The 27,500-nt window shown below is 44.6% G+C and overlaps 1 protein-coding gene and 1 long non-coding RNA gene across 2 annotated transcripts; both read left to right on the plus strand.

Moving 5' to 3' along the window:
- Window positions 1-1,674, plus strand: LOC144711070 (uncharacterized). The gene is made up of 3 exons (XR_013583448.1): window positions 1-180; window positions 278-367; window positions 1,053-1,674. It is a non-coding gene; the product is annotated as an uncharacterized LOC144711070 (long non-coding RNA).
- Window positions 1,675-25,144: 23,470 nt separating this feature from the next.
- Window positions 25,145-27,305, plus strand: RKF3 (receptor-like kinase in in flowers 3). The gene has a single exon (XM_078585004.1). The coding sequence runs from the start codon at window positions 25,259-25,261 to the stop codon at window positions 27,095-27,097; it is 1,839 nt and encodes a 612-aa protein (XP_078441130.1). The 5' UTR covers window positions 25,145-25,258; the 3' UTR covers window positions 27,098-27,305.
- The last annotated feature ends 195 nt before the right edge of the window (window positions 27,306-27,500 follow it).

A 27,500-nucleotide genomic window follows, 5' to 3' on the forward strand; every position in this document is an offset into this window, starting at 1 on the left:
CCTATGTGGCTTGGTCAATTTTGTCATTTCACTAGGGTCCTTTTTTTTCCCACTTCAAAAATTCTGTTTTATGCTTTTTTTTCTTAGGGTTTTAAAACATGTACGATTCAGAACCTCTCTTGTTTTTCTTTCCCGACCTTGGGCAGAGTCTAGGGGAAAATCCCTTCCTACATTGCTTTGGTGAATTTTGTCATTTCTTTAGGATCCTTTTTTTAAACCCTTATTTAAATTCCATTGTATGATTTTTTATTGGGGTTTTGGGACATGTATGTTTCAGAACTTGTGTTGTTTTTCGTCCCCGATGTTGGGCGGTTCTGCACGTAAATTTGTTCCTATGTGGCTTGGTCAATGCTGTCATTTCACTGGGGTAATTTTTTAACCCCTATTAAAATTCCATTTTATGATTCTTTTTTCTTGGGGTTTTGGAACTTGTATGATGCAGAACTTCTCTTGTTTTTTGTCCCCGACGTCGGGCCGAATCTGTGAGTAAATCCCTTCCAACGTGGCTTGGGCAATTTCATCATTTCACTAGGGTGCTTTTTTAACCCTTATTAAACTTCCATTTTATGATTTTCTTCCTTGGGGTTTTGGAACTTGTATGATTCAGAACTTCTCTTTTTTTTTTCCTCGATGTCGGACGGAATTGGGACAGAATGGTTCTGGACATAACGTATAATGCGCGTGAATCCCTTCCTTTGTGGCTTTGTCAATTTGTTCATTTCACTAGGGTCCTTTTTTTAACCCCTATTGAAATTCCATTTTATGATTTTTTTCTTGGGGCTTTGGAACTTGTATGATTCTGAACTTCTCTTGTTTTACGTCCACAACGTTGGGCGGAATCTGGATGCTAGGGACGTGATGGTTCCAGACAAGATGGATTTGGACAGAATGGATAACATGCATAAATCCATCTCAATGTGGCTTGGACAAATTTGTCATTTCACGATGATCCTTTTTAATAACCCCCATTATAATTTCATTTTTAATTTTTTTCTTGGGGTTTAGAACTTCTATGATTCAGAAATTCTCTTGTTTTTTGTCCCCAATGTCAGGCGGAATCCGCATGTGAGGGACGCAATGGTTCGAGATGAGACAGTTCTGGACGGAACGGATAATACATGTAAATCCGTGCCTACGTAGCTTGGTCAATTTTATCATTTCACCAAGGTCCTTTTTTAAATCCCCTCTAGATTCCATTTTTTGATTTCTCAAGTTTTATAACTTCTATGATTCAGAACTTCTATTGTTTTTATCCTGCACATTAGACATAACCTGACGCTCGGGGTGCATTGGTTCCAGATGATACAGTTCTAAATGAAACAGATAATGCATGTACATCTGTTTCTATGTGGCTTCATCAATTTTTTCAATTCCCCAGTGCCCTTTTTTACCCCAACTAAAATTCCATTTTATGATTTTTTTCCTCAAGATTTATAACTCCTATGATATGGAACTTCTGTTGTTTTCCATCCCTGACGGTGGGCAAAATCGAGACGCTACGGGTGTGATGGTTCCAGACGAGGCAGTTCTGCACAGAACATATAATGCGCATAAATCTGTTCCTATGTGGCTTGGTCAATTTTGTCATTTCACCAGGGTCCTTTTTTAACTCCCATTGAAATTCCCATTTCATGTTTTTTTTCTTGGGTTTGAGTAGTTATATGATTTAGAACTTCTCTTGTTTTTCCTCCCAACGTTGATCGACATTCAAATGCCAAGGGCGAGATGGTTTCTGGAATGAAACATTTCTGTATGACATGGTTTCTGGACAGGATGGTTCAGACAATCCAAAAAATTTGGGATGTAGGACAAGACGAAAAGCGTCCTGAACTGTCTTACCATTGTGCAACTTAGTTGTTAGATAGGAAGTCATACACAACAGGTATCTAATCCTGATCAGCATTCAATGGGGATGGACAACACGCTAGATGCACCCTTGCTTGGGCCTTAAATATAAAATGAAAATGACATTGAATAATAAAGTATTATCCAAACATAATATTCTAGCAAGTGGGAATCAGAAATATGTAATAAAGTATTATAATATTCCCTGAAAGGGACTTGCACCTATTGGGTGACCTTTTTTTATTAACTCAAAATACCAGTTCAAATTTTGGGGCCCAATTCAAACCAAACATCTCCCAAATGTGTTCAAGGTAAAATATTGTAGGCACGGAGCAGGCCCCACGTGCATGTCCTTAATTATGAACATGATTTTATTTATGTATATAATTGTGTTTATAAGGAAGTCTACAAGTGGATGTAGCAGGCACCTCATGATGGCAACATAGGCACCTCATGTAGCAGGCACCTCATGATGGCAACATAGGCACCTCATGTAGCAGGCACCTCATGTAGGCAGTGTAGAGGCAAGGGATTTGATGGTCGTAGTCAGACGCGTTATGTCTAGAAATATCAATTAGTCACCTATCACCCCCACCAAGTAGACCACTTTGTTATAGTTGGCGATGTAAGGTTCTTTGATGTGATCGCCCATCTACCTGGGTTGACACAATTGATACTTGTCTTTTTTATGTGCCACAGATTCAAATGCAAAGTTTCTATCACATTTTTTTAACTCTAACATCTGAGTTTTGATGATGGTCTTGAGGTTATCCTCAATGATTTAAAATGTTTCCCCCAAGGGTTTATGATGTTGATGATGTCATTGACTTTGATGATATTTTTATCTTAAATGTAGGAAAAGTATCCATTAATGGCAACATACCATGTCATCTTTGATATTGACATCCTTAAAAGTGGTGTCCACAATGAGAGAACATGTCCTTCCATCAATGTTTGGTACATTGTCTCAAGATTTCAATTTAGAGGAATGTGAAATTCACCATGGTAATTTTTGGTACATTTTCTAGGGTATTTTTAACCTTAATAATGGCTTATATGCATAGACGTGGGCAAGAATTTTTTTTTTTGTATGATGAAGGATGGAAAGGTTTATTTATCCTTGAATGAAAATAATTGTCCCATCTGCATGCGTTAGATGACAAATATACAAAAGTATAACACATTTGTTTCTTGAAACCTTTAGTGTCTATTTAGTAGGAATAACAAAGTGGAATCCATTAATCAGAATCATAAATTTTTTCAAAATGCTTTGACTGTGTTTCTAAATAACTAATTTTTAGAATCCTATGAATGTGATGGCGACAAAGTCAACACGACTTCTGCGGACACGCCACCGTCGTCAACTGATCAAGTCAACGCAACAGCATCAAGCATCTCTCCATCTACGAACGGCCCGTCAAGCACATCTCTACCTACGCACGCCCCGTCACGCGTCTTGACACGTCGTCAATGCCAGATCAAGAACTGCCCTATGACGTGAAATGATACCACGTCGCCTACCTTTATGTTTATTTTTATCTCTCGCATTTCTTCTTTCCTCCAAGGCCTATATATATAGGCCAATGTTGCAAGGAACATTTGGCAAAGTTATATTCAAGAATTGAGTTTTTCTCTTCTTGGAGGACTTGTTGTAATCCATCCCTCTTCTTCGGATTGCTACCGCCACCGCAGTCGTCGCCGCCACACGCCGCCGACTGCCGCCCTCTCTCTCTCTCTCTCTCTGCCTGTTCGTGCCCAGCCCCAAGCACCCGGCTGTCCTAGCGCCAGGTCACCCGGCCGCCCAAGCGCCAGGCAGGCCTGGTGTCCAGCCGCCCAATGCTCGAGCGCTAGGCCGCCCAGCGCTCAGCGCTCAGGGCGCCCAAGTGCCAGGCAGCCCTAGCGCCCGGCCATCGAGCCACCCAATGCTCGAGCGCCAGGCCGCCCAGCGCTCAGCTCTCAGGGCGCCCAAGTGCCAGGCAGCCCTAGCGCCCGGCCGCCCTAGCGTCCAAGCCCCAGGCCACCCAACGCCCAGCGCCTTGGGCGCCCAAGCACGAGGGAGCCCTAGCGCTCGAGTGCCCAGCGCTTAGCGTTCAGGCTGCCCAAGGGTCGGGCAGCCCTAGCGCCTGACCGCCCAGCGCCCAACGCCCCGGCAGACCAGCGCTAGGCCGCCCAAGCGCCCAGCCACCTAGTGCCCAGCACCGGGCCGCCCAAGCGCTTGGCTGCCCAAGCGCTTGGCCGCCCAAGCGCCGGGCCGCCCAGCGCCCAGCGTCAAGGTCACCCAAGTGCCAGGCAGCCCTAGCGCTCAGTCACCCAAGTGCCTGACCGCCCAACGCCCAGCGCCCCGGCAGTCAAGCACCAGGCCGCCCAAGCACTTGGCTGCCCAACGCCCTGCACCAGGCCACTCAAGCGCCTGTTTCTGTCCATTCACTGACCGTTCACCCTCGTCCGTGTCGAACGCGGATCGTCTATTCTCTGATTCCACAGCGAAACACCGAGAATTTCCTGCAGCCTCGACATGCACTCAGGTGCTGAGGTACCCCCAAACTCTTTGGTGTCGCGTGTTCCTCGTCTAGTGTTCCTCGTCCAGTGTTCCTCGTCTAGTGTTCCTCAAGAAGCTCTTCCACCGCTGTCGGATTTGTTTTGGGATTCTTTTGGAATTTTCAATGACTAGTGGATTAGGCTTTTCTTGAGTTTTCCCGTGAAGCGTGAATTGGATAGTATTGATTTTGGTGCTCGGCATCATCGCGGTCGTTGAAGATAGTACTCCCGACCTCGACGAGGAAAGGGGCTGCACCACCACTATTTCATCGGATTTAAGTCTCTCAAAATTGATCTTGTGAATTTGTGGTCTGTTTTATCCATCCTCTCTCTAAACCAATCCAATATTTAGCCTCACCCGTCATCCATTCCCCATCACCACAATTGCCCCACATCCGTCATCTCCCGTTGTGCTGCATCAAATTAGTATCAGAGCCTAACCTGTGTCAGCCAACCTATTCCGCAATTGTAGATTTTGTCCATTCATCATTACATTTGCATGCATCTGCGTTCAAGCAAACGCATCTCCGCGCCAATGAATGAACCATCCCTTGATAGTCATGGGGTGTCCGTCCCTATCCAAGATTTGCCTCCACCCGCTCCACCATTCTCCTCACGTGGGGATGTTGACCGCATGTTAGACACTGTCCAGAATGGTTTTTGTGATGTAAACACACAATTAACCAACATGGAGAACCGTCTAACCAGTTCTATCAATGCGGTTAGTGAGCGAACCTACCAATTGGAGAATCGAGGTCGTGATAGACATCGCTGTTATCGCGAAGACCCGTACCCGCCTGAACCTTGATCTCGGGATCACGATAGGAATCATCACGTACCGGATGATCCCTATTGACCTGAGAACAGATCCGGGGGACGTGATCAGAATCGTTCTGAATGAGACGATCTGATTCCTCCAGAGTATAGATTGCCAGTCCACAATAGAAATTGTCGAGATGATTTTTAACCACTTGAGCCTAGAACCCCAGGCCATGATAGGAATCGTCCCCCGCGGAACGATCCCTATCCACTTGCGGATAGAAACCCCGTACATGATGGAAATTTCCCACCTCGTGACAATTATTATCTACCGGAAGAGAGGATCCCAGATCGTGATAGGAATCATCCCTTGTGGAATGATCCCTATCCGCCTGACGATAGGCACCGAGGTTAGAATGGGAATCGTCCAGAACTTGACGATCCCTATCCACCCAAGGATCAGGCACCACCTCGCGATCACCGACGTGTGGATCACGACAATCGTTGGCAACAGATTCAAAGAAGTTTCAAAGTGGATGTTCTGTATTATGAGGGATCTAGGGACCCTAAAGAATATCTAGATTGGGAGTCTAAGCTTAGCAGTTATTTCAAATGGTACAACATGCTTGAGTGGCAAAAAGTTCAGTATGCCGAGATGAAACTAGGGGGTCAAGCCAAAAATTTTTGGGAGAATCTTGAATTTTTTATGTATAACTGATGAGAGACACCTATAGACACTTGGCCCCAAATGAAAGACAAATTGCTAGAGAAATATGTTCCTATGGCTTATTTTGATAATCTTTTAGATCAATGGCATAAGTTACAACAGGGTAGGTGCCTCATCTCCGATTACATCACACAATTCGAGGAATTTTATATGAGATGTCGAGTTGAGGAGAATCCCCGAGTTGTCATATCCCGATTTAGAACCGGACTTAACCCATATTTAGAGACAGAATTACTTGTTCGCAAGGCTGCTACACTCGAGCAGGCCTATCAGATTGTAGAAGATCTTGAACTTTACCAAACTTTATACAACACTCCCGTCGTCAGTGGTCGTCCTGCTTTTGCTGATCGTGATCATTCCTCCTATTCCAATTGTTTAGCTCCGTGTAATCCACCTCTAGCTCTCCCGGCACTGGTACTTATGCCCACTCGCACTTCCACCGAACACAGTCCTCCAGTTTCGACACCACAATCCACAACCAATCCTAATGCACGTAACTCTTCTTCCCTCGACTCCACCGCGAGAGCTCCATCTCAATCCAATCCAGCACAAATCGGTCCGTCTGGCATGACTTTCTTTAAATGTCAGGGGCATGGTCAGAGAGCTTCACAATGCCCCTCCCGAGCCCTACATATTGGACTAGAACCTGTGGATATTGAACCTACTCTAGATGATCAACCTATTGACGAAGAAGAGTATAGGGTAGAAAATTACGTCATAGATGAATTCGTGCACGAAGAAGGTTTGGTGGGCTTCATTGGCATCACTGACTGCCCACCATCCCTTCCTCATCGTGATCCATCTACATCCATTAGGGAAATTGTTTGCTGCAACCTCACCCAACCATCCATTGATGATTATGCATTGAGGACATCCATATTTTATACGTACTTTAAGATTGGTGATAAGATGTGAAAGACGATTGTAGATAGTGGTAGTTGTATCAATGCCGTCTCCGATGTTATGACTTCAAGTTTGGGATTACCATTGATTGGTCACCCTCATCCCTTTTATGTATCATGGATCGACGCTACCTCGATTCCTGTGAAGAGTCAATGCCTCCTTCCTTTAAAGGTTCAACCATATGAGGAAGAAGTATTGTGTGACGTGTTACACATTAAGGTGGGCAGCATTATCCTTGGCCACCTTTGGCTATACGATAATGACGTACACATTTTTGGTATGAGTAACACTTGTTCATTTATCTATCAGGGTAAGAAAATCATGTGGCACCCTTATAGTCATAACCCGAACAAACCTTACCAAAAATCTACGTTGTTAGGTCTATATATTCTCAATGATCGCCAATTTCAAAAGGAGATTGATAGTGAGATGTCCATTTGTCTTGCCATGATTCCCGATCATTCCACTGAAATTTAATCACCCCCGCTGCCAGAAGTTTCCCAATTACTTGCTGAATTTTAGAGTGTCTTTCCCGAGGATCTACCCAATGACCTACTACCTACGCGTGAAATTCAGCATGCCATTGATTTCATCCCTGGATCATCCCTACCAAATCTTCCCCATTATTGTATGGACCCCACACAATATAAGGAACTTCAGCGTCAAGTCCAAGAGCTCTTGGACAAGGGATTTATTTAATGAAAGCCTTAGCCCATGCGCAGTACCTGCATTGTTGGCTCTCAAAAAGGATGGGAGCTGGCACTTGTGTATCGATAGTAGAGCCATAAATAAGATCACTGTCAAGTATAGGTTTCCCATCCCTCGCATTGATGATATGTTTGATATGATGGCTGGTTTGAGGATTTTCTCAAAAATTGATCTAAAGAATGGTTATCATCAAGTCGGAATCCGTCCTGGAGATGAGTGGAAAACCACATTTAAAACCAAGGATGGATTATATGAATGCAACGTTATGCCTTTTGGCCTGTCGAATGCATCTAGCACCTTCCAGCGATTAATGAACCACATTCTTAGGCCATTCATAGGAGACTTTGTCATGGTTTATTTTGACGATATACTCATCTACAGTAAAACCAAACACAATCACATTCATCACCTACGCCTAGTGTGTGAAGTCCTAAAAACCAAGCAATTATTTGCCCATCCAAAGAAATGTTCATTTCTTGTTGATCATATCTCATTCCTATGCTTTATCTTATCGGTTCAAGGTGTATCTGTTGATCTGGCCAAAATAGACGCCATTACCCAATGGCCGACTCCTAGGAATGTCCATGATGTTCGTAGCTTCCATGGTTTAGCGACCTTTTATAGACGCTTCATTTCTAACTTTAGTACTATCATGGCACCCATGACCGAGTGCCTAAAGAGTAATCACTTCGAATGGACTACATCAACACAGAAATCCTTTGATGATATAAAACTTAAGATGACACAAGCTCCCATCCTGCATTTGCCCAATTTTAGTAAAGTGTTTGAGATCGCCAATGATGCATCGGGATTAGGAATTGGAGGAGTATTGAGTCAAGAAAATCATCCCATCGCCTTCTTTAGTGAAAAGTTGAATGATGCCAAGCTCAAATACTCCACCTATGATAAAGAATTCTATGCCATCGTTCAATCCTTACGTCATTGGCGTCATTATCTACTCTTTAAAGAATTTGTTTTCTACTCCGATCATGAGGCATTGAAGTATCTCCACTCCCAGCAGAAGTTAAATCCTAGGCATGTTAGATGGGCTGAATACATTCAATAATACACCTTTGTCCTTAAGCATGAGAGGGGCGTCGAGAATAGGGTCGCCGATGCTTTGAGTAGGCGAGTCCACCTTTTAAATGTCATGAAATTGAGGTAATTGGCTTTGATCAGATAAAAGATCTTTATGCCTATTGTCCGGACTTTGCGCCTATCATCCAGTCCTTAGGAAAATACCCTAACCCGAAACCCAAGACTATATTCTAGAAGAGGGATTCCTATTTTACGATCGCAGCCTTTGCATACAACAGATTTCTCTCAGAGACTTTCTCGTTTGGGAAACACATGCCGGAGGCCTAAGTGGTCACTTTGGGAGAGATAAGACGATCGCCACCGTAGAACATAGGTTCTTTTGGCCATCCCTGAAGCGAGACGTAGCAAATATTGTGTCCCAATGTCCTGTATGTGCTCTCGCTAAACAAGTCAAGCAAAACACTGGTCTCTATACTCCCCTACCGGTCCCTCAGAAACCTTGGGATGACGTGAGCATCGACTTTGTTCTAGGGCTTCTTAGAACTCTCAAGCGTCATGATTCCATCATGGTTGTCGTAGATTTTTTCTAAAATGGCCCATTTCATCCCCTGTTTTAAAACCTCAGATGCTTCTCATGTCGCTCAACTTTATTTCAATGAAGTTGTCAGTCTACATGGGCTTTCGAAGAGTATAGTATCGGACAGAGACGTCAGATTCACTAGCTACTTTTGGAAGACCCTTTGGCACCTCTTGGGAACATAGCTCAAATTTTCTACAGCTTTTCATCCCCAAACTGACGGTCAAACTGAAGTCGTTAATAGAAGCCTTGACAATCTATTACGATCTTTGGTTGGGGATAACCTCAAATCTTGGGATAGTATTATTCCGCGCGCCGAGTTTGCCTACAACGCATTAGTCAACTGTACCACTGGCATGAGTCCTTTTGAAATTGTTCATGGTCATCCACCTCGCAAACCTACCGACCTCATACCCATGTTGCCTCATGCTAGAGTCTCAGACGATAGACATGAGTTTGCAAATCATATTGGAAGTTGATAACATGCAAATAGGAGCTAAATAAATGCTAATTTCATCATGTTTTTGGTTAAAACCCCCTAAATAACGACGTATAACCAAGCATTTTTGAGCTTATCATTTAGGGGTTTTTCAAACTTAATCACTAAATTTATATATCCTTTAATGCTTGAGTAAGGGGTCGAACCCTAGGGAGGCAATAGAAAAAAATCAATTTTCAGTCTAATTAGGGCGTAGAATTCAAAACCTAAATGAAATGATGTTTTGACTATTTATTTAAATGCTGATATTTGTAATTTTCAACTAACACTCTATCCTTTTGAACTTAAATGATTTCAATAATTCTCTGTTATTTAATAACAGAGATTTAAAATCACTTAACTTTATCTTTTTATTTGATTGAAAATCTTTATCTGTTTTGAATTATATAATTTTTTTGTTCTTTTTAATGAATTTGAAATCTATATATTAAATTGATTTAATTATAAGTGTTTTGTATTTATTTATTTCTGACGGATTTAGGATGTTAAGAGTACCTTCTTTTTTAATTCAAATTTTATTTTATCCTCATTCCTTTGAAATTGTGAAAATGTCCTGTGATATCAAATCGTCAATATGTATATATTTTTTTGTTTATTATTATTATATATATATATTTTTTGAAATTGAAAGCTAACATAAATTGGCAAATCGTGAACACGATTTGCCAATCACGGTGTTCTAACTCGAGTTTGGTCAAGTCAAGGTTCAAATTCGATTCACATTTATCTAACTAATTTGGTTCAGGCTTGATCAATTCAAAGATAAACTGAAATTTGAAATTAAGAGAACTAAAATTGGGATAAAAAAAAAACAAACAGCGAACGTGGATGAATTTCAAAACTAGAAAAGTTGGAGAAATGATGAAGCGTAAACCAATTTAATCCATTGGATTTAGAATTGATTTATTTATTAATTTCATTTTTAAACACGCAATGACGTGTCGATCTCTCATTGGCTGGCGCATTTTGAATCCTCCTTTTTGCAGAAAAGTCCTTAAAAATCCTGGAATTGCTTTTGAAGGCCGCCCAAAAGTAATTGCGGATATGCCCCTGGCGCATTCTCTCTCCTCCGATTTCTCCTCAAAACATTAAAAATATAGATTAAAAATTTCAATAAAACCCTGTAAAATTCTAAATTGGACCTTTACGCCTGCAGTGGCGACCGAGAGCTGTTTTCAGGGTGTTTTTGCAACGAAAGTTCACAAAAAGGCCCTTGAAAGTTCAAAAATAATAAAAATACTTTTTTTTCTATTATAAATATACTTTTTTTCCTTCAAATAAATACATTTCCTCTTCAAATAAATCTCAGAAAAATCCTAAAAATTTGTAAAAAATTCTAGAAAATTCATTGATTCATTCCCATGCTGATAAATGTCGAAATAAAATATTAAATATGCCATTTTCATTCAAAAATAATTATTTCTAGCTTCAATAAATCCTTTAAAATTCATAGAATTAACAGAAAATTAGGGGAAAATCAGAAATCACTTGAAAACACTATTTTCATGTAAATATATGATAACAACCCCATTTTAAGCTCTTTAAATGCATAAAATTGTGCTAATAACATGAAATAAAGACAGAAATTAAGGTGTTATCATCCACACCTCCTTCACTACCCCCCGATCGGCAAGAGAACATCGAGGCTACACTGGACGAAATAATCACCTTCACCAAGGATGGGACAATGCAGAAGTTACTTGTTCGTTGGTAGGGTAAACCATCGACGGACAACACCTGGATTTCGGAAGAGGACCTCGCTCGCCTGCACCTAGACTTGGTGACCCTGCTGGAGTTTTCTGTCAACGACTCGACGGAGTCGAGTTCTTTTGACCCTACGGGAATTGATGGCGACGACGTCGACACGACTTTTGCGGACATGCCACTGCCGTCAACTGATCAAGTCAACGCACCCTCATCAAGCATGTCTCCATCTACGCACGGCTCGTCAAGCACGTCTCCACCTACGCACGCCCCGTCATGCGTCATGACACGTGGTCAACGCCAGATCAAGAACTGCCTTTGTGACGTGAAATGATATCACGTCGCCTACCTTTATGTTTATTTTTATCTCTTGCATTTCCTCTTTCCTCCAAGGCCTATATATATAGGCCAATGTTGCAAGGAGCACTTGGCAAAGTTATATTCAAGAATTGAGTTTTTCTCTTATTGGAGGACTTGTCGTAATCCATCCCTCTTCTTCGGATCGCCACCGCCACCGCCATCGTCGCCGCCACGGGCCGCCGATGGCTGCCCTCTCTCTCTCTCTCTCTCTCTCTCTCTCTCTCTCTCTCTGCCTGTTTGTGCCCAACCCCAAGCACCCGGATGTCCTAGCGCCAAGTCACCTGGCCGCCTGCCTGGCACCCAGCCGCCCAATGCCCGAGAGCCAGGCCGCCCAATGCTCAACGCTCAGGGCGCCCAAGCGCCAGGCAGCCCTAGTGCTCGGCCGCCCTAGCATCCAAGCACCAGGCCACCCAACGCCCAGCGAACTGGGCACCCAAGCACCAGGGAGCCCTAGCGCTCGACTGCCCAGCGCTCCGGCCGTCAAGCGCCAGGCCGCCAAAGCACTTGGCCGCCCAGCGCCCGCACCAGGCTCAAGCGCCTGGGTCTGTGATAACATGATAAATGAACCTATATTTGCATACATTTGAGATGTTTTTAGTATTATTAATTTATAATTTATCATGTTATTGTTTGAATTAACCAAATATTTATGCATTAGCTAATAATTCCAACGTTTGCACATTATGATTATTTTTCACTAACTTCATTGACTTCTTTGAAATCAATCAGTTTTATTTCTGACGAGTATTTTATAGTTCCAAATGTGCAGAAATTTACAGGAATTAGAAGATATCATTATGAGAAAAATTGAAGGATTTTGGGAGCTTAGTGATTATCAAAATGGGCTGCAAATGATGAAACAAAATTGTGGGATTTTAAAGGAGAGACCAGAGGGTCTTGGACCACGACCTGACCTACATATTGGGCCTGCAAACACATTACAAAAGAAACAAACTGGAAATTACAAGGCAAAGCTCTCAACCCATGGAGAAAAAGAGGCAAAATGGCAAGAAAAGAGAATAGATAATGCCCAAAGGGGTATTTTAGTAATTCTCACAATGTATAAATAGAATTTTTCTCCCTCATTTTCCCTCATTCTGGACGTGCTCTAGCAAGTGGCTGGCCAGCAGGACAAGGCATTTTTCAGAATCCAGGTTGTTCAACCTGCTTAATGTAAGTTTATTGAAGTTTTCTCTTAATCTCGTCTCTTGTTTGCATTGAAAAATGCCTGATCCTGGAGAAATATAAGGATCCATACTTGAGAGGAAGCATTGAGGGCTCAGTAAACTTGCATTGAAGCTTGAGGATCTTAGATTTCTACCTTCTCCATCATTTCCCATCCATTTACCCTTAAAATCCATCACTTTCTCACTCTAAACACTAATTTTCTCCACTTTATCTCTCTAAAATAGGGTTTTTCTCTCACTAGACCTTCATCTATATCCATAGTTACTCCCCTAAAAATTTCATAAAAAATCTTCTTCATTTGCTCATCCAAATTCTATCTCAAACTCCTTCTACACTCTCTCTTAATTTTCTCTCTCTATCTCCTCATTTCGGCCCTTTCTCTCTCTAGAATCTTTTATTTCTCTCTCTAGACGTCCATCCATATCCACAGTTCATCACCACAAAATTTCAAAAAAAAATCTCCTTCATCTACACCTTCAAATTCACTCTCAAACTCTCTCTACACTATCTTTTCATTTTCTCTCTCTATCTCTTCATTTTCTCTCTCTATCCTCTTATTTCGACCTGTTATCTCTCTAGAAACATTTTTCTCTCACTATAAAATTTCTCCCTTTATCTCTCTAGATCCTCCTGCATTCCCTACTTCGAATCCCAAAAAAAATTGCATTGAAATATCATTTCTTATCCTCTCAAAGCACTTATTTTTTGTCCTCTAGCCGCCATCGTGCGGTGCCGTGCAGCGCCGTGCAGTGCCTGTGTGGCAGAGACCGCCCTCTGCCCGCCGGTCCGTGCGCAGCCAGCGCACAAGACCGCAGGGCACAGGGTTGTCCTGTGCAGGACTTAGCCAAATTCGGCTCAGTCCTGGCCATTGGGTTGAGCCCAATAAGCAGCCCAATTTGGCTAAGTCTTGACTTAGCCAAATTGCGCTAACCCTAGTGGGCTGACCCACTACGGAGGCCAGCCCTCTACGGGCCAATCCAGGCCCGCCGGCCCATTCTGCCGCTCCGCCGCCGCTGCCGCCGCCGCCGCCGCCGCTCTGCCGCCACCGCCGCCGCTCCGGCGATCGCCGGAGTAGGTAAATTTCACATTTTTCATATTTAAAATTAATTACAAAATCGGAAAAAATTGTTTTCTACGTTAAAAAAATCCAAAAATTTTGAAAAAAATCTAGAAAATTAATATAAGCTATTTAAAGTCATTTTAACACATAAAACATTTCAAAAAAATCTCTATTTCTCATTTTTAATGCTAATAGTTGTGTTTTTTATGTGAATTAATCCCAGAAAATTCTAAAATATTTATTTCTGATTAATTTGCTAAGATAAAATAGAAAAATTAGTTTAGAAATTTGAATTTTGTGTTTCTCCTTGTACTTTGGCTTAATTAAAAACATAGGGAATTCTGAAAATTACCAACAAATCTAGAAACATCTCTTAATCTTAAAAAAAATTTAGTATTTTTCACGTTTAAAATCATTTTCTTCATCCCAAGCTTGAGAAAGAATTCTGAAATTAAATTTCTGCCTCTCCGTGGATCGACCCCTTACTTGCCCTTGTTGGTAAGTCTGCCTCTACGCAAGACAAAATTGAGAATAATAAAAAAATGATCATATGATCAAATTGAAGAGAAAATATAACTTGGAGAAAAATAGACACATAACAAGGAAGAGGGATACAAATGATGAAATTGAATCCAGACTCTCAAGCTTTTACAGAGGACAATGTACTCCTTTATCTCAAGCAATTGCCACTCACAAAGGTTGTGTTTTGGGTGTTGCCATCCATCTATTGGTGTATTTACATTTTTTTCTGTTGTGCCATTGCTCAATGGTGACACCATATTATGATTGCTTTTTATCCAGCCTTAACAAGGTTGCGAATGTGGGCGATACAAGGTATGTGGGCTCCACAAAAAATGTTGATTCACAAACTTAAATCCTTCTATACACATTGTCCATAGTAATGGAGCATAGCTCTGCCTCAATATTGCACTCGTAAATGACTTTCAGGATGATAATTGGTAAGTTTTCACCAGTATGTGATCCTTTGATTAGCTGAGGGGAAAGAAGTAGCTCATGTAGCTTCCACTTGGCGTCCAACCAATGGATAGTGAACCCATATTCCCACTGTTTCCCCCAATATAAATATTAGCTAGAGCACAAAACTAAAAAAATACAAACTAGAACAATGAATTTATTAGTTATTTTTGATAATTTAGTGCACCTCAATTATGATGAAAACAAATGACATTTAAGATTCACGAAGTGGAGTGCATTATTCTTATTCATTTTCTGTTAGATGAATGAATGAATGCATTGACATGCAAAGATAAGCAGGGTTTGAAATTATTATTTTTGATCTCACATTGTGAATCCCTCTAGTTACTCAGTTCTTCTCATTTTTCTTCTAGTTTCCATGTCGAAAAGGACTGAACACTTAATTTAAATTACGAAAAAAGTGTACACAGTTTGGTGAAATTTTTTATCTCATTGGGGAATGACAAGACATTTCCAAACCAGGGCTGTGGCGAAGGAACATCACGATCTCTCGCTAGGAAGCAATCTGGTGAAAACATAAAATACAAGAAACAATTTATTTGAAAAATCAATATGAGAAACAAATAAGGCGATGATAGGCATTCTTACGACAACAATCCTAGATTTAGAAGGAAAGTTCAACACATATGTGATGCATATAGGTGAGTTGAGTGAGAGCATAAGTCAGATCCTCACGGGGTATGAGACACAAGGCGACAGATGAGATCACGATTCTAGATTGGATGGTTCATAGAGGGGATAGTTTCCAAATGAGATGATTACCAGATGGGATGGTTTCCAGTCATGATGGTTTCCAAACAAGATGATTTCCAAACGGGATGGTTTCAGATGAGCCTAAATTATTGGTATGCAGCATACGAATGATAACCGTCCCTAACCACCCTTTAATCCCATCCCAGAGGATTGTGCACTCTAGTGATAGGTTGACAGGCCCACGCCCGAGGCATCTAGAAGTTTCTAGATGCATCCATCCCAAATTACTTTGAGATAGTGACCAGATGAGATGGTTTCTATACAAGATGGGATGGGACAATTTCCAAACAACCCCAATTATTATAATGCAGTATGGGGATGATAACCATCCCAAATCAAGCTGTAGTCCCCTCCCAAACAATCATGCACATAAGCTAAGGGCCCCTAGAAGACTGTAGATGCATCCATCCCCTTGTCCCCTCCCGCCATCTTGGTTACGACACACTTTTTTTTGGGCGCTTACTACGAAACGTCACGAACTCGGTTCAAAAAGTAGCACAAACTTTTTGTTTTGTTCAAAATATAGCACGTGCCAATCAGAAGACGCCATTTGGCGTCTTCTTTTTTTTTGCCAGCGATGGTCCAGAAGCTAACGTGGAGTCCACCTGGTAGCCAGGTAGACTCCACGATGGCATCCACGCCAGGTGGACTCCACGTCAGCTTCTGGACTTCGTTGGCCGTTGCCGCCGCTGCCCGTCGCGGGCGGCCACCGCGGGCGCCCGTCTCTGGCCGCCGCCGCCCGTCGCCGCCCGCCGCCGCCGCCCCTCGCCGCCCCTCGCTGGCCGCTGCTCGCCGGCCGCTGCCGCCGCCGCCGTCCGTCTTCGGCCGCCTCAGCCGTCGCCGGCCGTCCGTCTTTTTCTCGCCCTCGCTCACCCTATTCCTCTGTCTTTCCCGTTTTCTCCTTCTCATCGTCTCTCCCTCTCTCCACTCGTTCTCTCTCTCTCGACCTCTCTCCCGCTCTCCTGCTCCTCTCTCCCTCGCTCTCTCTCCTCTCCGTCTCACCCTCGCTCCCGCTAGTTCTCTGTCTCTCATCCCTCTCTCGTGCTCTCGTTCTCTCGTGCTCCCTCTCCCCCTTCTCTTTCTCGTTCTCTTGGTCTCCCGCGGTCGTTCTCTCCCCCAAACTCTTTCTCGCCCTCTCTGTCTCTCATCCCCTCTCTCTTTCTCGTTCTCTCTGTCTCTCATCCCCACTCTCTTTCTCGTTCTCTCTCTTTCCCCCCCCCCTCTCTTTCTCGTCCTCTCTGTCTCTCATCCCCTCTCTCTTTCTCGTTCTCTCTGTCTCTCATCCCCACTCTCTTTCTCGCTCTCTCTCTTTCCGCCCCTCTCTCTCTCTCTCTCTCGACCTCTCTCCCCCTCTCCTGCTCCTTCTCTCTCCCTCGCTCTCTCTCCTCTCCGTCTCACCCTCGCTCCCGCTAGTTCTCTCCCTCTCTCTCTGTCTCTCGTGCTCTCTGTCTCATTCTTCCACTTGTTCGCTCTCCCTCTCCCCACATTTCTTAACACCTCCCTCTCGCCCTCTCCCCCGCTCTCTCCCTCTCGTTTTCTTTTCCTCTCTGTCTCTGTCTCTCTGTCTCTCCCTGTCTCTGTCTCTCTGTCTCTCTGTCTCTCTCTCTCTCTCCCGCTACTGATGTAGCCCTCTGTCTCGCTCGTTCTCTTCCGCTCTCTCCCTGTATCTCTCTCCCTCGTTCCGGTCTCACCCTCCCTCTCGTTCGCTCTCCCTCGCTCCTATATCCCCATGTCTCCCGCTCTCACACTCTCCCTCCCGTTTTCTTTCTCCCTATTTCTATCCTACTCTCCCATTCCTCCCTCCCTTCCTCTCTCTGCCACCGGCTCTCCCTCTGCTTTCGCAAGGCCCTCTCACTCTCGCCCTCTTGCCCTCTCTCTCACCGTCTCTCCTGCTCACCCTCTCCTCCTCTCTCACCCTCACTTTCTCTCTTACTCTCTCTGTCCACCTCCCTCCGGCTTCACCTCTCTCTTCCTCTCGTTCTCTGCTCGCTCGCCCTCACTTTGGCTCTCCTTCTCTCCCTATCTCATTCTCTCTCATATTCTCTCATACTCTCTCCCTCTAGCCTGCTCCCTCTCCCTCGCGCTATCTTTCCCTACTGAACTCTCTCCTTCTCGCCTGCTCTCTCACTCTCTCTCACATCGTCTTCCCTCTATTGGAGATCGATTTTCTCTCCCTCACAGTCTCGCTCTATTGAAGATCGAGAGGTGTTCTCAGCCACTTTCAGCCATGTATAGCAGCCTTTTTTTCTCTCTTTCTCTCTTTTCAACGCGGCAATCTCTATTTCCATCCACTTGCAAGATATTCAGTGTGGATACTCCAATATCCATATTTGGATATCGTTATCGATATTGGGACATGGATATCGATATCGGTTATTTAGATTTGGATAATTGGACATGGATATCGACATTCCACGATGTCCATATTTCGACATTGGAATCCATTTTTCGGATTTCCATATTTGGATATCGATATAGACCTTTTAGATTTTCATATTTGGACTTCGATATGGATATTTTAGTGCAGGCCATAAGAATCCTCCTGTGTCGTGCAGCTGTAAGATATTCAGCCAAAACAAAAGAGAATGTAAGTATCATACTGATTACCAAATTGCCTCTGTATAATTATTTACATTATGCTTCTGTACCTGTTTGTCAAATAGGGCCGATGACCGAAGTTTTCTTTTTGGTTCGGATTCAAGTGATGTGTGCTCAAGTGACTCCGATGGATATTTAAGTGAAGAATGGAATGAAGACTTCTTAGATGCTTCTTATCGTTGGATCGCGGAACACTTCTTAGATGCTATTCGAAGGGATATGAACTATAAAGTAGATCATATGATGCAAGAATTGCTGGAAAAGTATGGAATCATAGTTTCGCGGGGCACATGTTATAATGCAAGGTCCTGGGCGCGCAAGATTCTTCATGGTTCTTTGAATGAGCATTATCACAGGCTATCCTGCTATGTGACCGAGTTACAGAAAGTGGGTAGGAACAGTACCTTCCAGTTGGAGGTGGTGCATGACATTCATCAATCATCATCATTATAATCTCACTGCAGCTGCCGGCGAAATGCTCGTCGTAGTCGTTAACAACGGCATCAAAGCTGTCCACGTAGCCTTGCAGGCCGGATGATTTTCCATGGCCTTCGTACTCTACGCTGTAGACCGCGTATCCCGCCTTGGTCAGCCGAATTGCCGTCCCTGCAGCGATACCATTCAATTCCAAGTCCGTCAATCCTCCGCTATTCACTTATTTGTCCGCTTATACCATCCGATATTCTCCATCCACTCACCTCTCATCGAGATGCCGCCCTCCATCGCATACCCTGTAGGACACAGATCAATGAGAGAGAGATGCACATTGATACCGTAGATTGATAGACTGATAGATAGAGAGAGAGAGATGGGGAGACAAGATATAACAAGAAGTTGAGATAGATGAGAGAGGGATGGAGAGAATAGACATAACAAGAGATGGAGATAGATGGGAGGGAGAGATGGGGAGGCACGATATAACGAGAGATGGAGGTAGACGAGAGAAAGATGGAGAGACGAGACATAACAAGAGATGGAGATAAATGGGAGAGAGAGATGCGAAGACAAGATATAACACGAACTTGAGACAGATGAGAAGCAGATGAGAGAGAGAGATGGAGAGGAGACATAACAAGAGATGGAGATAGATGGGGAGAGAGATGGGGAGACACGATATAACACGAAATTGAGATAGATGAGAGATAGATGAGAGAGATGGAGAGGAGACATAACAAGAGATGGAGATAGATGGGGAGAGAGATGGGGAGACACGATATAACACGAAATTGAGATAGATGAGAGATAGATGAGAGAGATGGAGAGGAGACATAACAAGAGATGGAGATAGATGGGGAGAGAGATGGGAGACACGATATAACACTAAATTGAGATAAATGAGAGATAGATGAGAGAGAGGGAGAGGAGAAATAACAAGAGAGGGAGATAGATGGGGAGAGAGATGGGGAGACACGATATAACACGAAATTGAGATAGATGAGAGAGATGGAGAGGAGACATAACAAGAGATGGAGATAGATGGGGAGAGAGATGGGGAGACACGATATAACACGAAATTGAGATAGATGAGAGATAGATGAGAGAGATGGAGAGGAGACATAACAAGAGATGGAGATAGATGGGGAGAGAGATGGGGAGACACGATATAACACGAAATTGAGATAGATGAGAGATAGATGAGAGAGATGGAGAGGAGACATAACAAGAGATGGAGATAGATGGGGAGAGAGATGGGGAGACACGATATAACACGAAAATGAGATAGAAGAGAGATAGATGAGAGAGATGGAGAGGAGACATAACAAGAGATGGAGATAGATGGGGAGAGAGATGGGGAGACACGATATAACACGAAATTGAGATAGATGAGAGATAGATGAGAGAGACGGAGAGGAGACATAACAAGAGATGGAGATAGATGGGGAGAGAGATGGGGAGACACGATATAACACGAAATTGAGATAGATGAGAGAGATGGAGCGGAGACATAAGAAGAGATGGAGAAGGCTGGGGAGAGAGATGGGGAGACATTGAGATAGATGAGAGATAGATGAGAGAGATGGAGAGGAGACATAACAAGAGATGGAGATAGATGGGGAGAGAGATGGGGAGACACGATATAACACGAAATTGAGATAGATGAGAGATAGATGAGAGAGATGGAGAGGAGACATAACAAGAGATGGAGATAGATGGGGAGAGAGATGGGGAGACACGATATAACACCTAAATTGAGAAAGATGAGAGAGATGGAGAGGAGACATAACAAGAGATGGAGATAGATGGGGAGAGAGATGGGGAGACACGATATAACACGAAATTGAGATAGATGAGAGATAGATGAGAGAGATGGAGAGGAGACATAACAAGAGATGGAGATAGATGGGGAGAGAGATGGGGAGACACGATATAACACGAAATTGAGATAGATGAGAGATAGATGAGAGAGATGGAGAGGAGACATAACAAGAGATGGAGATAGATGGGGAGAGAGATGGGGAGACACGATATAACACGAAATTGAGATAGATGAGAGATAGATGAGAGAGATGGAGAGGAGACATAACAAGAGATGGAGATAGATGGGGAGAGAGATGGGGAGACACGATATAACACGAAATTGAGATAGATGAGAGAGATGGAGAGGAGACATAACAAGAGATGGAGATAGATGGGGAGAGAGATGGGGAGACACGATATAACACGAAATTGAGATAGATGAGAGATAGATGAGAGAGATGGAGAGGAGACATAACAAGAGATGGAGATAGATGGGGAGAGAGATGGGGAGACACGATATAACACGAAATTGAGATAGATGAGAGATAGATGAGAGAGATGGAGAGGAGACATAACAAGAGATGGAGATAGATGGGGAGAGAGATGGGGAGACACGATATAACACGAAATTGAGATAGATGAGAGAGATGGAGAGGAGACATAACAAGAGATGGAGATAGATGGGGAGAGAGATGGGGAGACACGATATAACACGAAATTGAGATAGATGAGAGATAGATGAGAGAGATGGAGAGGAGACATAACAAGAGATGGAGATAGATGGGGAGAGAGATGGGGAGACACGATATAACACGAAATTGAGATAGATGAGAGATAGATGAGAGAGATGGAGAGGAGACATAACAAGAGATGGAGATAGATGGGGAGAGAGATGGGGAGACACGATATAACACGAAATTGAGATAGATGAGAGATAGATGAGAGAGATGGAGAGGAGACATAACAAGAGATGGAGATAGATGGGGAGAGAGATGGGGAGACACGATATAACACGTAAATTGAGATAGATGAGAGAGATGGAGAGGAGACATAACAAGAGATGGAGATAGATGGGGAGAGAGATGGGGAGACACGATATAACACGAAATTGAGATAGATGAGAGATAGATGAGAGAGATGGAGAGGAGACATAACAAGAGATGGAGATAGATGGGAGGGAGAGATGGGGAGACACGATATAACACGAAATTGAGATAGATGAGAGATAGATGAGAGAGATGGAGAGGAGACATAACAAGAGATGGAGATAGATGGGGAGAGAGATGGGGAGACACGATATAACACGAAATTGAGATAGATGAGAGAGATGGAGAGGAGACATAACAAGAGATGGAGATAGATGGGGAGAGAGATGGGAGACACGATATAACACGAAATTGAGATAGATGAGAGATAGATGAGCAAGATGGAGAGGAGACATAACAAGAGATGGAGATAGATGGGGAGAGAGATGGGGAGACACGATATAACACGAAATTGAGATAGATGAGAGATAGATGAGAGAGATGGAGAGGAGACATAACAAGAGATGGAGATAGATGGGGAGAGAGATGGGGAGACACGATATAACACGAAATTGAGATAGATGAGAGAGATGGAGAGGAGACATAACAAGAGATGGAGATAGATGGGGAGAGAGATGGGGAGACACGATATAACACGAAATTGAGATAGATGAGAGAGATGGAGAGGAGACATAACAAGAGATGGAGATAGATGGGGAGAGAGATGGGGAGACACGATATAACACGAAATTGAGATAGATGAGAGATAGATGAGAGAGATGGAGAGGAGACATAACAAGAGATGGAGATAGATGGGGAGAGAGATGGGGAGACACGATATAACACGAAATTGAGATAGATGAGAGATAGATGAGAGAGATGGAGAGGAGACATAACAAGAGATGGAGATAGATGGGGAGAGAGATGGGGAGACACGATATAACACGAAATTGAGATAGATGAGAGAGATGGAGAGGAGACATAACAAGAGATGGAGATAGATGGGGAGAGAGATGGGGAGACACGATATAACACGAAATTGAGATAGATGAGAGATAGATGAGAGAGATGGAGAGGAGACATAACAAGAGATGGAGATAAATGGGAGAAAAAGATCGGGGGACACGATATAACTAGAGATGGAGGAAGACAAAAGAAATATGGAGAGACAGTGCGCAACGATCTATGGAAACGGATATATGTGGGAGAGAAAGAGAAGGAGAGACAAGATATACCTTGAGATAGAGATGGGGAAAGATGAGAGATAGATGGGGAGACAAGATATAACAAGAAATGGAGATAGATGAAAGAGAGATGGAGAGACGAGACATAACAAAAGATAGAGATAGATGGGAGAGAGAGATGGGGAGACAAGATTTAGAAAGTGATTTAGGGGAGAGAAACGACATGGGAGACCAAGAGAACGAGAAAGAGAAGGGGAAGAGGGAGCACGAGAGACAGAGAGCACGAGAGAGGGATGATATTGATTTGTGGAAATATTGATTTATTGCCATAGGTTTCATAGCAATCGTTAAGTTCGCGACCATCATAGGCATACAACTTGGTTAATGCAAAATAGAAACCCATTGTTTGATTGTTGTAGCCGAGGACGTCTTTATCGATTGCGCACTTGTCCTCGAGTTTTATTGAGATTTTGGTTGGACTGCAAAGGAGATATATCTCATAAAGTATGTAAGAACTGAGAGGTGGAAGCTCAGGTAACGTCTTGAAAACATAAATCCTGATGGGTGAGTCTAAGATTTTTCAGATTACCGAAGGAGAGAACTTTATACACTCAATGATGCAACGAATGATCTTAGAAACCTGGGCAACATAAAGTTCAGAATTCTGCATACGAAAGGTGGTAAGTCAAGATGATCTCCATTGAGGGCTTCAATAGGCCTAATTAAACTCCTCTTTAGTTGATTTTAAGAACATTTCTGGTTTTTTTATAATGAATGATAATCATATAAGTGAACAATTTGTTCTGGGAATGATTAAAATATTTCTGCGAAAGCATCTGACTAACTTTATGATGAAGATGAGGAAAACACAATTCTCTCAACAATATCAGTCATGATTTTAAGGGGTCAATCCGATGCGAGATTGTATAGCCTACAAGTTTTAAATAACTCGAATCTCCAAATCATGTCTGAGCGAAAGATTCATTTTAATCCAAGCCTTGGAGGCTACCCACGGCCCTCATTTCAGCTTTTTGAGATTCCTACAGACCGATCTCCGAAACCAATTCAAATAAAAAAGAAATCTTTCTGGAAAGGCCTCCGAGCGTCGATATTTCAGAGCTGGAAATCGCATGAGAAAAAGAAACAAATAACAATGAATATCAGAGACGACGGGATTATCTAAAGCGAAAACCTTGTATTTTACTTTCCGCTGCTAGAGAGAGAGAGAGAGATAGATAGATAGAGAGAGAGAGAGAGAGAGAGAGAGAGAGAGAGAGAGAGAGAGAGAGAGAGAGAGAGAGAGAGAGAGAGAGAGAGAGAGAGAGAGAGAGAGAGAGAGAGAGAGAGAGAGAGAGAGAGAGAGAGAGAGAGAGAGAGAGAGAGAGAGAGAGAGAGAGAGAGAGAGAGAGAGAGAGAGAGAGAGAGAGAGAGAGAGAGAGAGAGAGAGAGAGAGAGAGAGAGAGAGAGAGAGAGAGAGAGAGAGAGAGAGAGAGAGAGAGAGAGAGAGAGACAGAGAGACAGAGACAGAGAGAGACAGAGACAGAGAGAGACAAAGACAGAGAGGAAAAGAAAACGAGAGGGAGAGAGCGGGGAAGAGGGCGAGAGGGAGGTGTTAAGAAATGTGGGGAGAGGGAGAGTGAACAAGTGGAAGAATGAGACAGAGAGCACAAGAGACAGAGAGAGAGGGAGAGAACTAGCTGGAGCGAGGGTGAGACGGAGAGGAGAGAGAGCGAGGGAGAGAGAAGGAGCAGGAGAGGGGGAGAGAGGTCGAGAGAGAGAGAACGAGTGGAGAGAGGGAGAGACGATGAGAAGGAGAAAACCGGAAAGACAGAGGAAGAGGGTGAGCGAGGGCGAGAAAAAGACGGACGGCCGGCGACGGCTGAGGTGGCCGGAGACGGACGGTGGCGGCGGGCGGCGACGGGCGGCGGCGGCCAGAGACGGGCGCCCGCGGTGGCCGCCCGCAGTGGCCACCCGCGACGGGCAGCGGCGGCAACTGCCAGCGAAGTCCAGAAGCTGACGTGGAGTCCACCTGGCGTGGATGCCATCGTGGAGTCTACTTGGCTACCAGGTGGACTCCACGTCAGCTTCTGGACCATCGCTGGCAAAAAAAGAAGACGCCAAATGGCGTCTTCTGATTGGCGTGTGCTATATTTTGAACAAAACTAAAAGTTTGTGCTACTTTTTGAACGAAAAACGGAGTTCGTGACGTTGGGTAGAATTTGCCCCTTTTTTTTTCAAAACCCCGGGACCCACCAAGAGATTTTTTTTACGTTTATTATTAACAAAAACCCACCACCGGGTAGGACCCACCCAAGGGCTGTGCTCATAGACCCACCAAGAGTTTCTTATTTTATTTTTATTAATTGGCAAAAACACAGTGCCAAGGGTTGTGCTAGTAGACCCACCAATAGTTCATCACTTTATTTTCATTATTGGCAAAAAACACCGTGCCGGTTACAACCAACCCAAGAGTCGTGCTACCACAACCTCCGGGTCTAAGTCTCTTCCCAGTCTTCTTCTTCTTCTTCTTCTTCCCGACAGTCCAAGTATGCAGAGGAATGGGGCTTCCTCTTCTCCTGCTCCTACTCCAATGGCTGCCGGCCATGGCGCAGCAGGAATCGCCCTGCCCTCTCAACTTCACCATCCTCCAGAAATACGCCGACGCCTTCCTCCCGCAAGGCCCGGGCAGCGCCTCCCCCTGCCAATTCGCCGTCCGAGGCATCAACCTCGTCCAATCCGACTATCTCCGAAGCTCCGGCTTCTTCTTCCCTCCTCCTTCCTCCGCCTCCGCCTGCTGGGCCGCTCTCCAGCCCCTCCTCTCCCCCATCTTCCCCGATTTCGACCCCAGACAAGCCTGCGGCTTCTCCACCGACTCCATCTCCACCGGCTGCATGAACATCTCCTCCCGCGCTCAATTCGAGTCTCTCGCGGCTAACTCCTCCTCCTCCGCCCTCTCCGACGTCGCCCGAGCCTGCACGGGCTCCATGAGCGGCTCCTCCTGCGCGCCCTGCACCGCCACGCTGACCCGCCTCGGCGCCTTCCTCACCGGGCCTTCCTTTAGCAACGTCTCCGACTGCACCCAATTCCCCTTCATCTACGTCGCCGGCGCGATCAACTCCCCCGGCCCTTCCGACCTCTCCTCGGCTGACTGCTTCTTCGGCCTCACCCTCGCCCCCAGTTCCATCGTCCCCCCCGCTCCCCCTCAAAACCCACCTCGCAAATCCCGCGCCTGGCTCTTCTCCCTTGCCGCCGTCTCCTCCTTCCTCCTCCTCTCCGCCATCGCCTCCTTCTTCCTCCTCCGAACCCGCCTCAAGAACACCAAGAACAAGAAGAAAAAGAAAGCTTTCCCGGACAACCCGCAATCGTCGATCCTGCTTGATTCCGTCGGCGACAGCACCAGCCTGGTCTGCTACTCCATCGACGAGATCAAGTCCGCGACGAAGAACTTCTCCCGGAAGAACATCATCGGCAAGGGAGGCTACGGCAACGTCTACAGAGGCCTCCTCCCCGACGGCACCCAAGTCGCGCTCAAGCGCTTCAAGAACTGCTCCGCGGCCGGCGACGATGAGTTCAGACACGAAGTCGAAGTCATCGCCAGCGTTCGCCACGTTAACCTCGTCGGCCTGCGTGGCTACTGCATCGCCACCACCGCGCTCGAAGGCCATCAGAGGATCATCGTCTGTGATCTGATGCAAAAGGGTAGCCTCCATGATCATCTCTTCGGCAGAGAATCGAGAGATCGCAGGCTGAGCTGGCCTCTCCGGAGGAAGATCGCCGTGGGGACGGCCAGAGGAATCGCTTATCTCCACAACAGCGTTCATCCCGGCATCATTCACAGAGATATCAAGGCGAGTAATATACTTCTTGACGATGATTTCGAGCCCAAAGTCGCTGATTTTGGGCTCGCCAGGTTCGCTCCGGACGGAGTATCGCATGTCAGCACGAGGGTCGCGGGCACTCTCGGCTATGTTGCTCCCGAGTACGCTCTCTACGGCCAGCTGACTGAAAGAAGCGATGTATACAGCTTCGGAGTGCTGCTTCTGGAGTTACTTAGCGGGAGGAAGGCGATAAACTCTTCTGGGGACGGCGATAATTCGCTTGTTTCGGACTGGGCTTGGGCGCTTGTTCGAGAAGGGCGTGCCTTGGACGTGATTGAACAGGGCATGGCCGAGCTTGGGCCGAGCTCTGTCTTGGAGAAGTATGTAACTGTCGCTGTTCTTGCTTCTCATCCTCAGCTCTACGCCAGACCCTTGATGGACCAGATTGTGAAGATCTTGGAGACGGATTTGGTCGCCCCGGCGATTCCTGACCGTCCGATTCCTATCAATGCCAAATTGGGCGACATCCAGAGGGCCATCGACACCCGCGGCGGCTCCGGCGATGCCCCGGATGAGTAGTTTCTTCTCGAGGTTCTTCTGTTCTTGGGATTGGGGTCTTCGAAGTTGTGCTGTTTTTGTGAGCTGGTCTGGGGAAGGGGATTGAAGTTTTTAGACCCTTTGTAATTTGCTCATTATCTTGGTCTTTAATCTGGGCTGTCTTGGTTTTTTTTTTTTGATCTCACACAGTCAGTGACATAATAGAAGTTTTTAGACCCGTTGTACTTTTGATCATTATCTTGGTCATTAATCTGGGCTACCTAGGTTTTTTATTGATCTCACACCGTCAGTGACATGAGAGAAGCTTTTAGACCCTTTGTCCTTTTCCTCATTATCTGAGCCCTTAATCTGGGCTGCCATGGTTTCTTTTTGATCTCATACAGTCAGTGATGTGATAGAAGTTTTAAGGCCCTTTGTACTTTAG

This window comes from Wolffia australiana, chromosome 1 (assembly GCF_029677425.1).
Source record: "Wolffia australiana isolate 7733 chromosome 1, ASM2967742v1".
Classification (NCBI taxonomy): Eukaryota; Viridiplantae; Streptophyta; class Magnoliopsida; order Alismatales; family Araceae; genus Wolffia; species Wolffia australiana.